This window comes from Pungitius pungitius, chromosome 12 (genome assembly GCF_949316345.1).
Source record: "Pungitius pungitius chromosome 12, fPunPun2.1, whole genome shotgun sequence".
NCBI lineage: Eukaryota > Metazoa > Chordata > Actinopteri > Perciformes > Gasterosteidae > Pungitius > Pungitius pungitius.
The window spans coordinates 11,659,443-11,674,695 of NC_084911.1; the positions used below are offsets into that span (position 1 = coordinate 11,659,443).

Below are 15,253 nucleotides of genomic sequence, written 5' to 3' on the forward strand. Positions count from 1 at the left end.
ACCTTTGTAGACTGTTCAGCTAAGTGAAAGAGGATTGAGTGGGGGAGGAGTGTGTGTCATGCATGTGTATGTGTGTATTTGAAAGAATTTGAAAAAAAAGTACAAGAAAGTAATATCTGTAGAAAAGATCGAAAGCGAGCATGAAAGACCACTGGAGTTAATGATATCGTGACAAGATTATATCTGATCTCCCCTCACACAAGTTTGTCCTCAATCATGTTGTACAGTACCAGCGACAATTTAAAATAGTTTACAAATGTGATCAGTTCATGAATTATAATGCAATTATACATATTAAACAATCCAGCTACTGCATTTAAGCACTGATCCAATAGCAAAATAATGAAACAACACTGCCATAAGACATTCTGAATAAGAATACTACTTTATGTTTACAAATCACAAACGAGCAAAAATCATTTTGAATGCAGGTTTTTTACTTAAATAAATGGTCAGAATAATTATGCATTATATCAATACTTCAATGTGTATAATATATTATTTATATTATGATATTTAACATTTAACATTTATTATATTTTTTAATATGTAACGATCTAGTGCCCTAAAGGGACTTTTTATATTTTTTAGCCTAGGTTGTTATTGTATAACTTCTCTATTAGATTATCTTCCTATGTCAGTATTACAGCTGTTATTAAAATGTTACTAATGAGCACTAATGAAGGAATGAATATCAGGTTTTCAGGATGGAATAATTACCAACATCTACTGTAATAAAGGACATGTGACGCTTTGGCAGTGTGTGCAGGAGGGGGTTGGGAGGGGGGGGCGTGTACCATGGGCGTGCTCGACTGAGGAGTGTCTGTGCCCAGCCAATCACAGCTTAAACGTGTGTTTCCTGGGGCGTGTCTACCCCCGCACACACTATCCTGTCCCAGCTGCAGCACGCTTTTGTCCAAGCTCAGAAGTCAGTTTGTCCTTTACAGAGCTGCGCGTTTCCACCTCTCTGTGTTTATGTGTTTAGAAACACGTTATAAGCACCGCCGCGTTTCCTTGCCTTTTGATGCCTTTTCAACCCGCAGTGACAATTTTGCGGGCAAAAATGGGTTTTTGATGTACTTTGTTCGTGGGAAATTGTTTTCAACCAGGGACCGGCAAAGGTGTCACGAGCGAGCGAGTTCTGGCGTGGATTTCCCTTTTGGTTTCCACTCGAGTATGACTGCTGTCACGGACAGTTACTGAGAGAACGGAGGGACTGAGTTCATCCTGCCCTTCATCCTCCCCGGCGGACCCCTATGGAGAGGGAGCCCCGCGCGCTCTCACGCGGCTCTTGGAGTTACTTGCGGCAGAGAACAGCGCGGTGAATGTTGACTTCACCGACCTGGATAGCAGCAGAAGACACACTAAACCTCATTTGAATGCCTTTGCAAGGAGTTTGCTGGTTTCTGTGCTGCAGGCAGGGCTTCAGTTTGCTCGGACGAGAGTATGGGGAGAAAGAGGAGGAAGAGTTTGAATTGCGCAACAAGGAGGACCTGACTCCCAATGGACGGGTAAAAATACATTCTCCACCTGCACTTTAGAACTCCTATGTTAATACTTTACAGACACAATTCGCATCATAATTATCTATAATAAATATATATATATTAAATATTACATATTTAAATATATTATATATTTATATATATATGTTTTTTTAATATTTTATTATAACAACCTGCCTTTAAAACTGCCCCCTATTTATACATTGAACTTTTTCTAATGCAGGCTCATCTTCTGGCGCATGATTTCAGTGTTGTGCCACCGGATGTGTTTCAGTTCTTGATTTGAATAATAGCTTTGTCGAGGTAATAACGTTTTTGGAGCTGAGAAGACATGCAAACTGTGTTGCCATTATTGTCTGCAGATACTTAGAAGTTGCACACGCTGGCTGTGTATTTGTGGGAGTTGGACACTTGTTAAATACTGACCTGTATTACGGATGCAGAGAAGCGCTGCTGCTGGCCAGCTTGACGTTTAGGTTTGCACGGTCTTGGAGGCTTGGGCAACATTGAGCAATCACACGCACGCACGCACGCGCACACGCACACGGACACTGACGCAAGCCGTAAAAAAAAAAAAAAAACGTGTTGAAGTGATCCTGTCTGTTTGTCCCCCGTCCGCTCAATTGCAAATAAGACTGTGGCCTTGTCTTCTCTGTAATGTTAGTCATCTGATCAGGCACAGAGAGTTCAGCATTGTCCACCCACTTGTGAGGGGGCATTGTTGCCTTGAATTGAGGTAGGCTCTATCCAAATGACCCAGCATACAGACCTTTATGTACAGTCTCTTCTAAATTCCACCCTTTACATTTGTATTTTGCATTATGTGTTACATGGTGTTATAGGTCTATGTATTCATTGAAAGTAATCTACCTGGAGCCATAACTTGAATATCCCTCTTATCAATTTACTGACCCTTTTGTCCACTTCAACCAACCGCTGCAACAGCACAGAGATATGCATGAAAACGTTGGGAACAGATCCATTTTACACAGTTATTGCCTCAACAGAAATTTAACCGTACCAGCAGCCGCCTGATAAGAGAAACATCTGTTTCTCAGGGGTATCCAGAGAGGTGATCGTGTGTAGCAATCTTCTTCTTGGCAAACATTCTCGTCTTGGTCGTAATGTACCATCTGTACCATCTGCCGGCCAAAAGAACCAAACTGCGCTCCATACAGCAGATCAATATGAGATCACTGTAACATGTCGCAATGGAGATGCCTGATGGGCTTTTGAAGTGAGCTGCAGATATCTCCTTTTTCCTTCCACTTTCCTGGATCTTTAATTAGGATTCCACGTTTGCTCAACTGCACGTATTGTGCTCCTCTAAGTGGGACATTTGTTCATTGCATTGTTCACAAGTTATTTGGGCTCCTAGACATTATGATTAAAATATGTCCTTTAGCATCTCTAGTGGATGAGTCCCATTTGATACTGCTGCATTTGAACTGTCAGTCCTGAGGGCGGTTGAAATGTCTACACAAGAACATGTCCTAAAGCAAGGCTTTCTGTGTCATTGTTCAGATCGCTTTCGAGCTGCTCTTCCCCACAGTGGTGTTGCATCGCTGATTAGAGTGTCGGTTCTATTGATCTCTCGTAAATATGTCCATGCATGCGTGCATGTGATTAAAACATTTGCCCGACAGTCTTTTGTTAATCTATCACAATGTTAGGCCTGTTCAAGTTTATCAATGACTTCTCAGTGACAGGACGCACATTGTTTACCTAGAAGCCAAAGTAAACTGTACTTTCGGACCACCCACTATTTGTTGCAACCAGGTGTTCTCAAGTTACTGATTATTGATTCCCTGCTTCCAGGGAACGAATCCACTTCCTCAAATCCTGTTTCCTTTTAATCTGTGTCCCTGGTTCATGCTGGATGCTGTAATTGTATGTTGACAGTTCACTCTGAGCCAATGATTACAATCACAGATGAACCGTTGTGAACAAAGCAAATATCATCAGCTGACCGATGTCCAACAGCTTTGTTTGTTGTTCACCACACAGTCCCTCCACTTAAACTGTGTAGGTATTCGACTGTTCAGGCTTTCAATGGTGGCAACGGAGGAGGTGGGGCATGTGGTTGGAGATGAGTCCCAGGGAAAGCCGCTCAGGGCTGCGTTCCATTGTTTAACCAGAGCGCCACATTTTCAGAGAGCAGGTCAGACCGCCTTGCGTATGTGTGCGTGTGTGTGCGTGTGTGTTTTGGGCTTCGCAGCATTGAAATACTCTCATTTAGTGGGCCTCTCTCCAGCTGCCGCCACTGTGGACCACAGTAACCCACAGGTCTGGAGGAGTTTCCTTCGTTCAAGACATCCAAAATCGTTACCACCATCTCCTGCGTTGATTACCAACGCGCTGCCAGAGAGCGCCGTGGTGCGTAGGACTCTCTCTCACTGAGGTTGCAATCATGACTCAGTGCTGACGTCCTCGTGGGCTTGGCCCTGCAAGGCACAGTGCCCTGTCAGAACCGTTTCACTGCATGTTTACAGTCCTCATTCAAAGAAAACTGCTCTCCAGCAGCTGCCCAAACAGTCAAACTTGAGCTGAATGCCTCCAGTGTTGGGACAGCAGAGAACTTATTTTAGGACAGGACATCCGTCATTCTCTCTTCTTTCCGTGTTCCCACTGAATCTTTATTCAGTTTTGAACCAATGCTAAGTCACGTTAACAAACTAACTACCACCCCTTGAGAGTCCATGCCTCCGCACCGTGCCGCATCCTGTTCCTTGGAACAAATGGGCACAGTCCGGCCTTTTGGGAGTGGGTCCTGTTAAACGCCGCTGCTGCCCTCTGTCTTCAGAGGCGTCACGGTACGCTGGTTTGTGTTTGGTTTCCATTGCGTCTCTGCCTCACCACCTCCAGGCCACACATCTGGTCTTCAAGCCGACACTAGCTGAGCCAGAGCATTTCCTCCTGGTTACTCAGCCCCTTTGGGAGAGCTGAATGGGAGCGAGAGAGAAAGGGAGAGAGGGGTAGGGAGTAGATGGGAGTCGAGGGGGAAGGGGGGGGGTGGGGAGCGGAAGTAGGCCACGGAATGAACACATCACGGCATCTTTCCCTCCGCACTGTGCTTTCGTCTGGAGTGATTCATCCCTTTCCCTTCCTAGGGGAGAGCTTTTGCTCTGCATCGCACGCTATCCTTGCTCCCCGTTCCACCGAGCAGCTATTTCTCCTCAAATCGGCACCTTTTCTGGAAGACTTATTGGAAATATTCAAACCCGATCTCCGTGACCCCAAGTTATTGATCTTGGGATTAGTTTATATCAGGGGTTTACGGCTTTGCAGACACTGATGTGATTCGTACTGATTTGTTATTTTTAGTTGCCTGCCTGAATGATGTCCTTCGGGGCTTCAGGGTTGGTTAAGTCTTTTATGGTTCAGGGAGACATACCATGAACACCCTCTTCCATTCATAAGGCGCTTTCTGACTCTCTTTGGTTATTCTCACCTGTCTGGTTAGACATTTACAGTGGGTTACCTCACCCTGAGTTAAACATTAGACAAATCGCATTCCATCTGCCTTATGAATGAATAAATAAACACTGACTCTATACTAGCTTCTAAATTTGCACTGCAGGTTTTGTTTGATATTTTTGACCAATCCAAAAAGAAGCAGTGGACTTTGTTTGCATGGCCAGGACTATACTTAGGCTGGATTTCCCAGTAGTAAAGTGTGGTGTGTGAACTGTACGGGGTCCCGAGCGGACCTGGATAGAGTTTCAGGTTGGCCAACAGCGCTGAGCTGGGCCGGGGCAGATGCAGGAGCTGGCTCAAGGCTGTTTCTCACAGAAACAGAAAAGGTCAGGACACACAGTGCCGCCCTGGACACCAGGGATTCTGTCCAAATAGCACACAGGGAAGGTCGGATGTCTGATGGGGTTTTCCAAGGTCAGGTTGGTGTTCCAGGGGCCCGAGTGTCGTGAAAGGAAACATCCTTTCCTGTCCTCTGCTTAACGCCACCCTGTTCCACCCTTGAAATTAGCTTGCAATCTCTCTTATTCTTATATTTTATTCTTAGATGGCACCGATGCACCAAGTCAAACTCCTCTATGTGTAACATAGGTGGAAGAAATGGCTTCTGATTGTGATTGTGATATGCCAGTGGCCGGCCCGTTTGTCGTCAGTGGAAGCACTAAATCCAGATTCCATACAAAGCTGAAGCCCAGGAGAGAGGGAGTACGATCTGATATGAGGGGCTGGCTTACAGTCGTGATCATTTACACTAAAACCCAATATCACCTCACAAATGGCTTTCTTTAAATGACCCTGGGGCTTTTTTTTTTCTTCTTCTCTGCCTGTTTTCACCGAGCTAACGAGCTAAAGCCAACCTGTGACATTACAAAAAGATGAAGGCAATAGTTCCTGTTATGAAGGCAATCTCAAAGACCATGATTTTTTGGTTCGCTTCTCAGAGAAATGACTTAGGGGAGCGGGCGGGTGTGTGTGTGTGTGTGTGTGGGGGGGGGGGGGGGGGGGTTCAAGCAGCTATGACACAAATGTTTCCTCTGTTCCCCACTCCTATATTAAATGAGCCTGTTTTCAATGCCATAATTCTCCCCACCAGTTCACCCCTTGCATGTGAAAGCCAAGCATTGCAGGAACAGAGCAGCTATGTGCTGAGGCTGCCAGGAAAGGCTGCTGCACGCTCTACTGTAACATGGCCACTGAAGGCGCACCATTGAGGGCTCACTCCAACCTGTTGACCAGTCCTCAGGACAGACTGCTGTTTGTGTTGCATTATCATCTATTTACCCCATTCTCTCTCTCTTCTGTTGACAGAGTCCAGCTGAAGTGACTGTTTGTCAACCGACTCTCACGGCCAATGGAACAAACGGGTAAGGAGGAATAGCAACAGTTTTTTTAGTTAATAGTTCCTTATTTTGCTCACATACTTCCTCCTAAATGATGGGGAGTTCTGTATCACCCGACAGGCACATGTGTCGGTATGAGGCCAATCACTGGATTTTCCCTTCATCTTCACAGTATGGTTTCTCTCACAGGGCTCGCCTCAAATGTCTAGTCATGCCACATGTGCCTAACCACAAATCCACCCTTATGCTCACATGTGTGCACATACAAGCATTCCAGGCTAATATACGTATATATATATATATATATATATATATATATATATATATATATATATATATATATATATATATATATATATATATATATTATATCTACTGTCATTTGAGCTCGCTTCGATAACCTCCAAGCTGTAGTGGTACTATAATTGCTTATGGATTGTGGTTGTCGGTTTTTTCTAATCAAACTCTGACTAGCCACATTGGCCCATCATATGTCAATCTTCAACCTAGAATGTTGTAATCAATGATAAAAACTGTGTCTAGCTTCCAGATCAACAAATCCAATGACTTTGTTAGTTAGAAGTGTGTATGCTCAAACTGCCCATTACAAGGAACCACTATGCGTCTCCTGAATAATGAAATTCAAATGGTCATGTGGTTGAGACGTGAATGCTGGTGCCAATGAAAAGGAGTGATTCATGGAGGGCTTGATCCAGACTATTAGTGCAGGGCTGTGATCTCAGACAGTGATGTAGCCGGGCTCTGCTCCACTCTGTCGCTGGCTTCATGCCCTTGTTACCCCCACTCCCCACTTCCCTCATCTCCAATCTCTGCGGTACATCTGCCGACTTGTCGGACTATCACGTATAAATAGACGACGGCCTGCGACAGCCCTCGGCAAGGGAAGAGCTGTAGTTAAGCTAGCTGAAGATGTGACATTCAGTGTCAGTCTTGCAGGGCTCTGCTATTGCTCAAGGCGTGAGCGAAAGTAAAAGAAGGAGGAAAAAGGAGTCTGTCTAACTGGATAGGGTGACTCAGTCCTACCTCAGCACCACTCCTAGAAGAGGTGTGCCTCGGGTGTGTGTCACCTCTACATTATAGTGGAGTTGACCCCAGGCCACGTGGGCTAATTAACTACTGGTTTTAAAGGGAGTGTGTTGTAAGGCTGGCAGGGATTATCACACGAGAGGGCAGAGTTTAATGTCTGCAATGCGTGGTCATTACCTGGCCAATGACCGGACACGTCCAGAACTTAAGCTGTGTGGAGGAAAAGCCAATCCCGGCTCTAGAAAGTCCGGCATTATGACAAATGGTTCCATATCCTTTCATCTTCAGTCTCTAGTAACAGACGGGGCAGCTCTGATTTACTTTTATTGAGCCATTGAAGTCTGTCCAGTGATGGACACTGATGGTGATGCATTGGAGGGGTTCTGGTTTGTCCTACTAGACTGAGGTTAATATGGTAATGCTTGGATAATTCACCATGGTGCCAGCATGATGTGGTAAGGGAGGGAACGTAGCCGGCCTCTGTTGATACAGAGAGGTGGGTACAAACACATGTGAGGGCTCGAATGGTTCTAATTATAATTGGGTGTCACCAAAGTATTTTGTTTACCGTATGCTTACATCCTGTTGCCTCCATTTGTGAACCTAACATAATTTGTCTGTGTTATGCATTTTGAGGCTTCTAACAGGATTTGTATTACACAGACATAGCTGCAGGGCACATACACAGTCAACTCTATTCATTGATTTCCTCATATAATAAGAATTATTACAGATAGCATGTGTTCAACACATTTTACCGTCACTCAAATAAAGTAGTGTACATTTGGTGGAAAGTTTATTGCCTATTTTTTTAGAGATTTATTCGACAAGCTTTGCTCTTATATAATTATATAATATATAATTGTAAGACCTGACATTGGATCTCTTAGGCTTTGAGATAATGGACAGCCTCAAAAGTAACCAAGCATGGTTCTGCATTAATCCTTCCTTTAAAAACATTACCAAACTTTACCGTAAAGGCAAATCTAGGGACGCTGAACATTTTTGAAACAATAATATTAGTTAGGCCTATGTCAGGGTTCCTGTAATAGATATGTTTGCTCTGACCTTTTGCGGTCACAGGCATGTCTGACATCATCACTGTTTTCCTGATTCTTAAGTTTTTTCTAGCTGGGGCAGAGAACAGAGCACTAATTGTACATTAAGGAACGTCAATTAAGAACATCTCCTTTTCTCACCATGTACTAAGTTGACGTTCACATTTCTTCATACAGTCCTTTTATTCTTGTTGCAGCAATGGATGAAAGAGACTTATGTCATATATATATACTGTATATATATATATATATATATATACATATATGTATGTGTGTGTCCACGAAAGAGTGTGAGCATGCATGAACCATGTGGATGTTTGCGTGAGAAGCCTATCTGAGTGTCTGTTGGCCTGTCTGTCAACCATCCATCCTACCACTGCAATCTGGCATAGTTAACAATACCAAAGGTTTGAGTTCACTAAATCACACCATCAGATTAACCTCCAACTAACACCTCACTCTGTCTTAATCATAAAGGGCCTAATCAACACACTTTCCTTCAGACTTCCTGTCATGGACACCACTCTACCCCTTTACCTTTTGTCAAAACATTACTTTTTCCCCTCTGCCTACTCCAGTGCATCTTGGCAGTGGTCTTGAGTAAACAGCATATTTTTAACTAGGAGGTCATATAGGCCTAGTCTTAATCACCACATTCCCATTTTCCCACCAGTGCAGCTTCGGCCAGCGAGGAGGGGATCAAGACTTGAGAAATGGATTTCTCCAAGGAGGAACCGGTTATGTAGAGCTACAGTATGACCCACTGTATTTTAAAAGTTGTCCATATGGTTATTTATCCTTACAGCCTTTACTGATTTCTAATGAACTGTGTAGCCTGATATATGAAAGGCATTTGTGTGCAGATTAAATGCTGTCCAGGCTCATCAACCCTTTGAGAGTTTTGAGGTCATTTGTAAGGATGCATCCTCAGACCAGACATTTTGTCGACCAGATAAATAATAATTGAAGTATTTCAGTGACACACGGGTCACTATTCCAACTGTGCATGTTGTCGTGGTCAGAAGGACCCGCTTTGTGTGGCGGAATATGTCTCCGCTGTTTCCACTGCGGTCATCCAAGCCCCGGAGCAGGGACGCAACGTTTACATTAATTAGCACATTTTCATTTGACCCCTGACTAAGATCAATTCTTCATGGCTCCAGCTGCCACCATCAAATAACCCCTCCCAAACTAATCGACTCATTGTGCTGCTCACACTTTGTGGTTCTAACTGTGTCACCGCCATGAAAGGGCTGCACACAATGTGCGCATTAGCAGTGATGACCAATATGTACAGTATTTAATCAATCTCCCGCTTTAATAATGCTGCATGAGAACGGTAAAAACAGGAAAACCTCTATTTATTCAGACTGTCTAGTTCTCCTACAGTGAGCATTGGCTGTATTTATTAACAAGTGAAACCAGATACAAATAAACTTGTTATTGATAGATAGATATTTTTCCAATGGTTCGTTTCCATTACCAGAGTTATTTTCACCAAAGGGAGAGACATTTTTGATGAATTTTGAATCACGTACAGGTAGTGTGAATAGTTTTCCAATTATGGTTTAACAACCATAGCAAACCTGGCCCTGGGATATTACAACAATAACTGCAGTTATTACTCATAACTGATGGATGTCAGAGGTAGTAAAAGCCTTAACAGCCTTAAAATAAGTGTACTACCTAGAGCCGCACATGTCCTTTCACCATGTTGCAGCTCTTGTTAGGACTGTGGGCGTGTGCCGACTGTGCTTGACTGACAGCTCCCCTACTCTACTGTTGAATTAGTCAGACCTGTTTGGGGCGAGACAATCTACACCTTTATCACTCTTTCAAGTACATGGGATTTAGTGAACTCATGTAGTATTCAGTAAATCTCCCGGGTAATGTAAGTCTTTTTGGCGAATCAATATGTTATTATTAGTTTTATTGGGATGGATCAAACTGTCAGTATGCAGGCTGCTTGACAAGAACTGATCACAGTTTGCATTCTACTAAATTGAATAGAAACTGAGAGAAACTGAAGCAACTGACGACAACAGTGGGCCTGTTATTATTTGCTGCCCCAATATATGCTCTTCTGTTTTCTCTTTCTTGTTTTCTTTCAGGAAGTAATTACTGTGTTCCTCTGTTGTCGCAACCATATTGTTAGTGTGTTCTTTGTACAGGTATATTGCAATATCTTGAGTTCAAACAGTCTTTGACTTCTAACATTTGCCCTCGCACAACTCCAACTACTCCAACTTCAGATGTAGTATGGATTTGGTTTCACTTTTGGAAAATATTCCTTTATTCTTTTCTGAATCTTCTTTTCACAACTTGTCCCTCTCTCGCCTTCTCTTTCACTCTCTCTGAGAGAGCTCGATCCTCCATTCTGTCTAATCCCCATGTCAAATTGTTTCCTGCTCTCCACAGGAAGTTGCCTAGTAAAGGCCCGCCGTCACGGCCTTTTGCTGGGGCTTCTGGGAATGTGGGGGCAGTAGCGTGGAAGGCTGGTGGGGGATGAGTGGAGGTTGATGTTTTAGAACCCCTGGACAGCTGTGGAGATCCAAAGCCTCCAACAACAACATTAGGACAGGCTGCGCCTGAATTATATTGAAGGTCAGGATAGTTTGAGCCGCTATCAGTCAAAATCTTTCTTTCTTTGAAGCCACGTAGAGGAGTAGTAAATGTAAATGTGCTGAGAAGTACTTTTGAGGGAGAAGATGGGGCCGGCAAGATACGGTCCCTTCAGCTGAATGGCAAAATGCCCATAATTATTAGAAATCTGCACACAAGAGAGCCAAATGTTGCATAGCCATGTGAACCACTCGACCTTTAAACAAAAGAAAAGCCTAGTTGTAATATTAGTGTATGCTAAAATTAAGCCTATCCGAGACAATAGCAATAATCCAAGGAACATAAACACCTGCACGGCAGGCTATATTCTCCAGTCGGGCCATAGTTTTCCGTAGATCAAATTCTGCTATGATTTATGCTACATTTAGATTTTCTCTGTGTGTATGTCTCTTTTAGGTAGCAGTGATTTTAACAACCTCGAATAAGAGATGTTGTCACATATCTGTGTTTATTCTAATGCCTATTAGTGGGGTGTGTTGATGCACGGACTGTCAGAGGTCCCCATAGGCTGCTGCCGCAGGCGAGCCCGCTTAGTTACACAGCCTGACTGAGTATAACGTGACGCCCTGAAGCAGTTCACTTTCCCATATAGAAGAATTGGCCGACAATATTGGGTTTCACTATGTCTGAGCCTAATTTAGAAGCTGATGCCGATCATTTTATGCATTCAAGCATAATGGACGCTGTGTAATGTCACAGAGTTCCACGTGATAAACCATAGCCCAGACCGGATCAGGTCAGAGCACTCAAAAGGAAAGGAAACGGCTTCTGCAGTCATGTAAGCAGAGCCGAAAAGGATAAGGCTATATATGTACTTTGTATTGATTATTGCTGGCTTCCGTGAGGAGGAACCTGCCAGAGTTTCCAGATCAATTAGAACTGAAATCAGCAGGTTAAATGTCCCTGGGACGGAGGGCTTGGTTCCTTTCATATGCAATGATCCCAGCAGGAGGATGAGGACAGGAAGGAAGGAATTACGAAGGGGTTTGTCACTTGTACCTTGTACACGCTAATTAGACCCAGGAAATGGAGAAAATAAACAAGCAATTAGATGTATAAAGGGAGAGAGATAAAGCCCACAAGCACTCTAATACACTTAACACGGGCCTTGGCCTGAGATAACAAAGTCTGATTTATTCCACAACCTTACCTGACCTGATGTTGACACAGCATATGGAGGTTGCTGTGCATGTGTTCGCCAGGCACCAAACAGAGGAAGAAAGGACAGCGGTTCAATAGATTTACAAGTCTTTTTAATGGTTTTTGTTTCAACCCTCCAAGGCTGTGACCTCTTGAACCTCCTGCCTTCCTCTGACCGGTGAGAGCTGGCTGGCTGCGAGTCAGGCCGGCGTCTCTCTGTCACGTTTATTTTCAGTGGCTGGTTCTGCGCGGCGGGCCAAAGTGATAAAAGAGAGACGAGCTGTCCACAGCGGCGTGGCATGCATCAGTGTGTGTGTGTGTGTGTGTTTGCGTGGTGCTAGAGGGGGACGCTGGGAGTCCGCTGGAGGACAGATATTCACGGCCCTTCTTCCAGTCCCCCCTTACCGGCCCCCCACCTATGAGTTTCAGAGAGGCCCGTGGTTGGCACGGTGTCCCGTTGGGGTGGGGCTGGGGGGTGTACTGTGTGTGTCTCCAGGCCGGTTAGCTGTCCAATGGGAGGGGGGTAGCCAGGGGAAGGGTTGAGGGGTGAAGCCGAGTTATTTACATTTACTCCTTCTGCTCATCTACACAGGCACACTGTGTCAGAGGTGTCAGAGATGAAGAGTCTGATCATCGAGAAGAATAAGATGGGCCTGGAGGAAGAGCCTGAACTGCTGGTCAAAGGTGAGTCACATGAGTCATTTCTCCGTCTTCCATCGCCTGAACGCACCTACCTGCCGTGTTCAGCTGTGGTGAGTCATACAGTTCAAACAATAGCAGTCAGTCAATTGATTTTGAATGGCAATTAATTATTCTACTAAAAATGCAAAACATTTAATGGTCCACGATTCTTAAATGCAAATGGCTTTTATACATATCTTAATGCAAATTGTAAAAGGGCTTTCGTTGCGGACTGCTGGTCCGACAGAACAGACTAACTTCAAATCTCTCTCCTTTTTGTATACATGCAGTACATATTTCCTTCCCCTAATAATCTAACAAGCTCTGTTAGTAGAGCACAGAACCAGGCTCCTCTCTGGCCACATGTGGCACAGCTGCTCCCGCTCTTCCCATGTCCCTCTCTGTCTTCATGACAGGGTTGCCAGTAGCATCAGCAGCGCCATCTTGCATGTCTGGTGCTTTTGAGGAATGATCTCATAGGATATTTCTGTTTTATCTTTTTTCTCTCGGGCCTGCTTCTGAAAGGCAGCAGTAAAATGCCAGCAGTTGGATAAGTTACGTCCTGTTAGGAATGATGTTAGGTCGCCTAATTCTGACAGCAGTTACTATGCACCCCTGGCTAGTGCCCCTCCCTCGCTGCCTTCTCCTCTCCTGCCTCGCTGTCTGAGGAGAATAGTTTACCTGGAAAGCAGCAGACAGCTCCTTTCCTAAGGCCATTGATTAAATGACTTTGCTATTATACAGTCCCCACAACACCTCCAGGTGTTAGATAATCCCTCTCATGTGCACAATGATATTTTTCCAACAATTTCTCCATTCAACTTTTCTTATTTTCAGCAGGACATGTTGAGCGTGCATAGGAGTTAAGATGCCCCGGTATCTAAAATAGGTCTCAAACACTGCAGATATAGTTCAATGGTGGGAGGACGCATTGTGAAACCCGTGGAGTGATTCCAGGAAGAGATCTTAAGAAGACGGGGGTCTATTGATGTACCCTTGAGGATTAACAGTCCAAATGAGCTGTTTAGAGAGATTGCAGAGATTCTCGTGCTGTTTGATCCAAAAGTGGACGATGAAAGTTCAGGTCCAATTTATAATTCCTTAGATTTAAAAGACAAATGTTGAATTCCAAAATATAATGATCTAAAAATCCAGGTGAAATTCAAATTTTTTGTTGTCACCAGTATTAATATAAATAAGTCTTGACTGATTTTAAATTGTTCTTACACAACCTGAAGCAAGCTACTTAAATGGCTTTGGGGGCACACTTGAAAGTTCGGAGGAAAATGTTTAAAAATAGTTCTTTGATTTGATCCTGTTGATTGAGTTATCAGTGACACGCAGGCCTGCATATGCCTGCAGCTTTTCGAATGATCACATTTTTAAATTAAACTTTGCGGGGAGGTGACTTATAATTTGCAATGGATACATTTCATTAAAAAATATATAATTTAAAGGAACAGGTATTCAGTACACAAGGTTTGCAGTAAAGCTATGGAAATGGTTTGCACAATCTGTTTTAAAGAGTCCGGGGCATTCGGGGTCAGGGGTCACAAATGAAACAAATTAAATGTGAGCCGTGGCCCCCAGGGGAGACATTAGCCGGCCACAGAGATGGGATCCAGATGGGAGACCATGAGAGAGGTGTACATAGGACTGTGCTCCTCTCTCTTTCTCACTGTCTGTCTTTCTTTTTTTCCTTTCCTTATTGCACTGTTTACAGTTCCAAAAAGAGCAGCATATGTCGGGCGTCCCATGTCTGTGACAGAGGCGTCAAGGTAGCAGGCATGCCCTTCCCTCACCCAGTCAGCTTGTCTGCCCCCCCCCTCCACCCCGACCCCTGTCACACATCAAGTCTGTCAGCAAGCTTAGCCCAACTTACCTCATGGTTTTTATTTATCCATATCATGGTGGGTTTTGATGCTCCACCCTCTGATGTGGTGTTAAATACCTCCAGGGGTTTCTGCTTTAAGCTATATTGGGTGAGGTTCAGACTTTCCACTTGTATCATATAGAAGCATTCTTAAACAGGAAACATAGCCCGAGAGGCTGAGCTTTCGCCCCCCCCCCCCCCCCCCCCCCCCACCCCAGGGGCCCTCCCTCCCCCCTCTCTCTTTATTTTTTATTTCGGAGTAGCAGTGAGCCAGTGGAGGATTTGCACTGCCTGGGAAAACCTATTTGAGGCAAGGACGAAAACAGGGAGGGAGAAGAAAAGGGGGCGATGAAAGTACACAGGAAATAAGTGAGGGCAGAGTCGTCTGACAGGTGGCACACAGCTTGCTAACCACAGAGGAAGCTGGGATGCTAGCCGGGCTTCATTGTCACTTTCACAGGGTAAGAATTGAACATTCCGGGCCCAATTCTTACTTCAGAACCCCCTCTCAAA

At 44.3% G+C, this 15,253-nt stretch overlaps 1 protein-coding gene across 1 annotated transcript in view; it reads left to right on the forward strand.

Moving 5' to 3' along the window:
* Positions 1–902: 902 nt before the first annotated feature.
* The window catches only part of plekhh3 (pleckstrin homology, MyTH4 and FERM domain containing H3), a 28,359-nt gene continuing 14,008 nt past the window's right edge, over positions 903–15,253 (forward strand). Inside the window, exons 1-3 of the mRNA XM_037477539.2 lie at positions 903–1,511; positions 6,288–6,343; positions 12,779–12,870. Coding sequence (XP_037333436.2) covers positions 1,380–1,511; positions 6,288–6,343; positions 12,779–12,870 — 280 coding nt within the window. The 5' untranslated portion in view covers positions 903–1,379. The remainder of the gene's footprint in view (positions 1,512–6,287; positions 6,344–12,778; positions 12,871–15,253) is intronic.